At 44.3% G+C, this 3690-nt stretch overlaps 1 protein-coding gene across 1 annotated transcript; it reads right to left on the bottom strand.

The window, feature by feature from the left end:
* Nucleotides 1-1392: 1392 nt before the first annotated feature.
* On the bottom strand, nucleotides 1393-2085 carry LOC127348744 (glutaredoxin-C13). The gene has a single exon (XM_051374664.2). The coding sequence runs from the start codon at nucleotides 1955-1957 to the stop codon at nucleotides 1643-1645; it is 315 nt and encodes a 104-aa protein (XP_051230624.1). The 5' UTR covers nucleotides 1958-2085; the 3' UTR covers nucleotides 1393-1642.
* Nucleotides 2086-3690: the final 1605 nt, after the last annotated feature.

The following is a 3690-nucleotide window of genomic DNA, read 5'->3' on the forward strand; positions in this document are numbered from 1 at the left end:
TAATGGTCGGGAGTGGCTCCTTCACCTTCTGGCCTCCATACCGGATGTGCAAAGTGCTCCAACCCTCATGACGCTGTGGCGCATCTGGCACGCCCACAACGAAATGACGCATGCCATACCATGCCCCACGACTGAGGGATCGAGGCGGTTCCTGGTAAGCTATTTGAATTCCCTTATGATGATTAAGTATTTTCCTAATGCAGATGTTACGAAAGGCAAAATGGTGGTGGATCCTGGACGAGGGTTTAAGCGAGCAAGAACAAAGGAGGATGATCGACAAAGGTCTCAACTCATATGTATTCCGCTAAGGCTGGGGGGAGATGAAGCTGAACGTCGATGGAGCCTTTACAGAGCACAGTGCTGGCATTGGCATGGTCCTATGGGACTCCCAAGGGAAGGTTCTCTTCTCGGTGTGTCGCTCGCTGCAGCACTGCAGAGATGCGACAGAAGCAGAACTCCTGGCCGTGGAAGAAGGACTGCACATAGCTCTGCATTGGACACAGCTGGGACTTACGGTGGAGACAGATTGTGCAGAGTCCGTAAAGCTTATCAGGGAAACAACTCTAAACACCTCTATGTTTGCCTTTAAAGTCAAATTTAATTCGTGATTTATTAAGGGAGAGAGATACTACAATAGTCAAGATCAGCCATGTGATCAATACTGCGGTGATGAGTTGGCTAAGCTAGCTAGGGTTCAGGGCCGTACTGAATTTTGGCTCAGAAGCTTTCCTGAGGAAGTTGCTGCAACTATATCTCTAGAATGTAACCTGTGTTCTAATTAATGGAAATCTCTTTCCCCTGCAAAAAAAAACTAAGTAAAAAGCATATGGTATTATCACGTTCAATTATCTTGTCAGCTAAAATGAATGACATTTCCCAATCTCAAATTAAAATAGGTGGCTGCTATTGTCAAGCAAGTAAATTTGGAAATTATCTTCACTAGTTCTTGCTCCAACAACGATCTCACTGTATTGCGATGTTGTCTCTCATCACCCTTCATGTTTTGTATCTAGTGAGGTTGTCACACACACGTCCAGTAAGAATACTATTTTCCCTCTTTATCACCTCCAGAAATGTAGGTTTCAAAACTAACTTCCAGATTATTAGATGCTTCGAAAGGAGTGAGAGGCTGCAATATGCAACAATAAAAAAAGTGACCCACAAAATCAGGAAGTCAAACAAATGTTTGTGCACTTTTGCACATTTTTGTTAATTCATGAATATAATGTATGCACGATGTACATCCATACATCTCGATCGGAGAAGAATCAATTGAAGGAGAATAAGATGATTCATGATCTTAGATTGTTGACAGGAGAAATGAATATCGACGGAGAAGAAGAAGATTGTCGAGTGGTTAAATTTGCAAGGAAAGGGAGTTGCTAGACATGGTTGATCATGCATTGATCCAGGGGCTACAAAAGTTGATTGATAATACCAAAATACAGTTGCATGCATGCTTACGTAGCAAATGCAACACAAGAAACTGAACCCAGAGCGAGGCTAAACCTTAAATAACAAGAACATCCCTACTAGCTTAATTTCTTCTTCTTGCCACGCAGCCGGCACAGGATAATAAAAGACCAGGCCTTCCACTATTAGCTTAATTCTTCTTCTTGAGCAGCATGCACGTTTTCTTTCACTAGAGCCAGAGCGCGCCGGCGTTCATGAGCATGGGGACTAGCTCGCCGGCCAGGTGCAGCGCCATGACCTTATTGATGCCGCCGACGAGACTCCCGCCGATGAACACCGCTGGCACCACGGGCGAGCCTCGGCCGAGCCTCCTGGCGAGCTCTCTCTCCAGCTCCCTGCCCAGCTGTTCCTTGTCCAGCTCGTACACGGCGGCGTGGACGCCGAGGTTGCTGAGGAGGAACGTCACGGAGTCGCACATGGAGCATTTGCTCGAAGTGAACACCACAACCGCCCGCTCCGACACCAGCTTCGTGACTTGGTCCATCGATTCGTGATCGCTGATGATTGGTCCGCAGGTTTTAGAAGCTTCGAGAGAGCTCTGGTTAGTTGCTAACGCTTTAGAAGCTATTTATGCTCAGATGAAGATCTTCCCGAAGGTGCTGGCTGTGGTTTGGTGCTAATGGTACCGTCCAGGTGCCTTGCCTTTTATAGGCTCAAAATGGCTGTGCTGGTGACTTTGCCATACATGGATAATTAGCAATTGGTATCATTTGTGCTCAACTTGTTACGATGGAACCCTAGTAAGATTGGGTCTAGTATGAAAGAACAAACTTCTAATCCAGCATAGGCTAAAAGTTGGATGGTTTTGGATAAGAAAATGTGATATTCATTGGGTCCCATGGAACATTGGAATCTCTTTCCTCATCTCAGTCGACCACTTTCAAAAATCTTCTAATCTAAACGTACCACATGGCATACCTGGTAGATTAGACTTGTACATATATATTTGACGATTTTCCCAGGAGTAGAAAAGTATTCGTTAATATGTCAATGATCCAAGCCCCTGGACCGGATCGCTCAGTTTATACTAGCATTGTAGCTGCTAGCCAATAAAGGTAGATTATGCTCCTTTGTAAAAGTGGATCGTGGACAAGTTAGGGTTAGTCATGCTTTAGCAAACTTTGCTCGAACGGAGCAATGTACGGTCACTTGGCTTGGTTCAGGCCCTGATATAGTTCTTCAGGAGCTTGTACTCGAGTCTGCTGTAATCTCTATTATCTAATAAAGATCCAATTTTACCCGCAAAAAAATTATGTTTCAAAAGGAAGCGCGTATGTACATCCATGTTTGAACTTGAACATACTATGCTTGGACCTAAATGAGTGTGAAATATACTTAACCAAAAAGCTGTGATAACATTGCAATTTTCTCTTGTACTACTTCACAATGTTTTAGTACTGCAAACCTCATGTACCCGTTTCAAAAAAAAAAAAAAAAAAAAAATGCAAACCGCATGTGCAATATATCCATGCCGTTTCATCTGGTTCGTACTGTTCATCTGAAGGCTTCATCAACATTCCCTGCACATGGCTTCTAGCTTCAGAAATTACACCTGTAAATAAAGAAGCTCGGAACACTGTCACACTCTGTGACATGGTAGTACGGCACACCACACTCTGTCACATGGGTCAAAAATCTAAGAGGATCAAAAATCGACACGGCCACACTCTGTCACATGGCAGTACGGCAAAGGGATCTAATTCCACTGGCTAAGAAGAACTGCTTTGTATAGGAGAAATCAGCTCTCCTTCAGGTTCAGAATAGCTAGCATCTTCCATCAAAGAGGGCTTCTAGTCGCATTCAGTCCATCACTCTCTCCTCCGACCTTATCCGCATGCGGAATTTGTGTCATTTGCATCTTTCTGCCATCTCTGAAGATTTTACTCGTCAACGTATTTATATTCCTCATCCGACATGCAAGGATTCCCGTTCCATGATCCACCGATGGATGTTGTAGAACAGTAGCAGTTGATATGTTGCAGTGCATCTTCTCATCTATGGTGCAACCTACAGGGGAAGCAGATGACAACGCAGAATATTTGGCTTATATCGTTATCCTAACGCTCTCTCCATCAACGTCGGTGCCGCCATTGTCCCCGCTGTTGTAACCTTTTTCCCAACGTATAATATCCCACGTTGGGTGGTAATGTAATTCCCCAAAATTTTATGTTGTAATTCCGCAACGTGTATCCCACGGTGGGTCGTTGTGTCACACGT

This window comes from Lolium perenne, chromosome 4, assembly GCF_019359855.2.
Source record: "Lolium perenne isolate Kyuss_39 chromosome 4, Kyuss_2.0, whole genome shotgun sequence".
In the NCBI taxonomy this organism is placed as follows: Eukaryota; Viridiplantae; Streptophyta; class Magnoliopsida; order Poales; family Poaceae; genus Lolium; species Lolium perenne.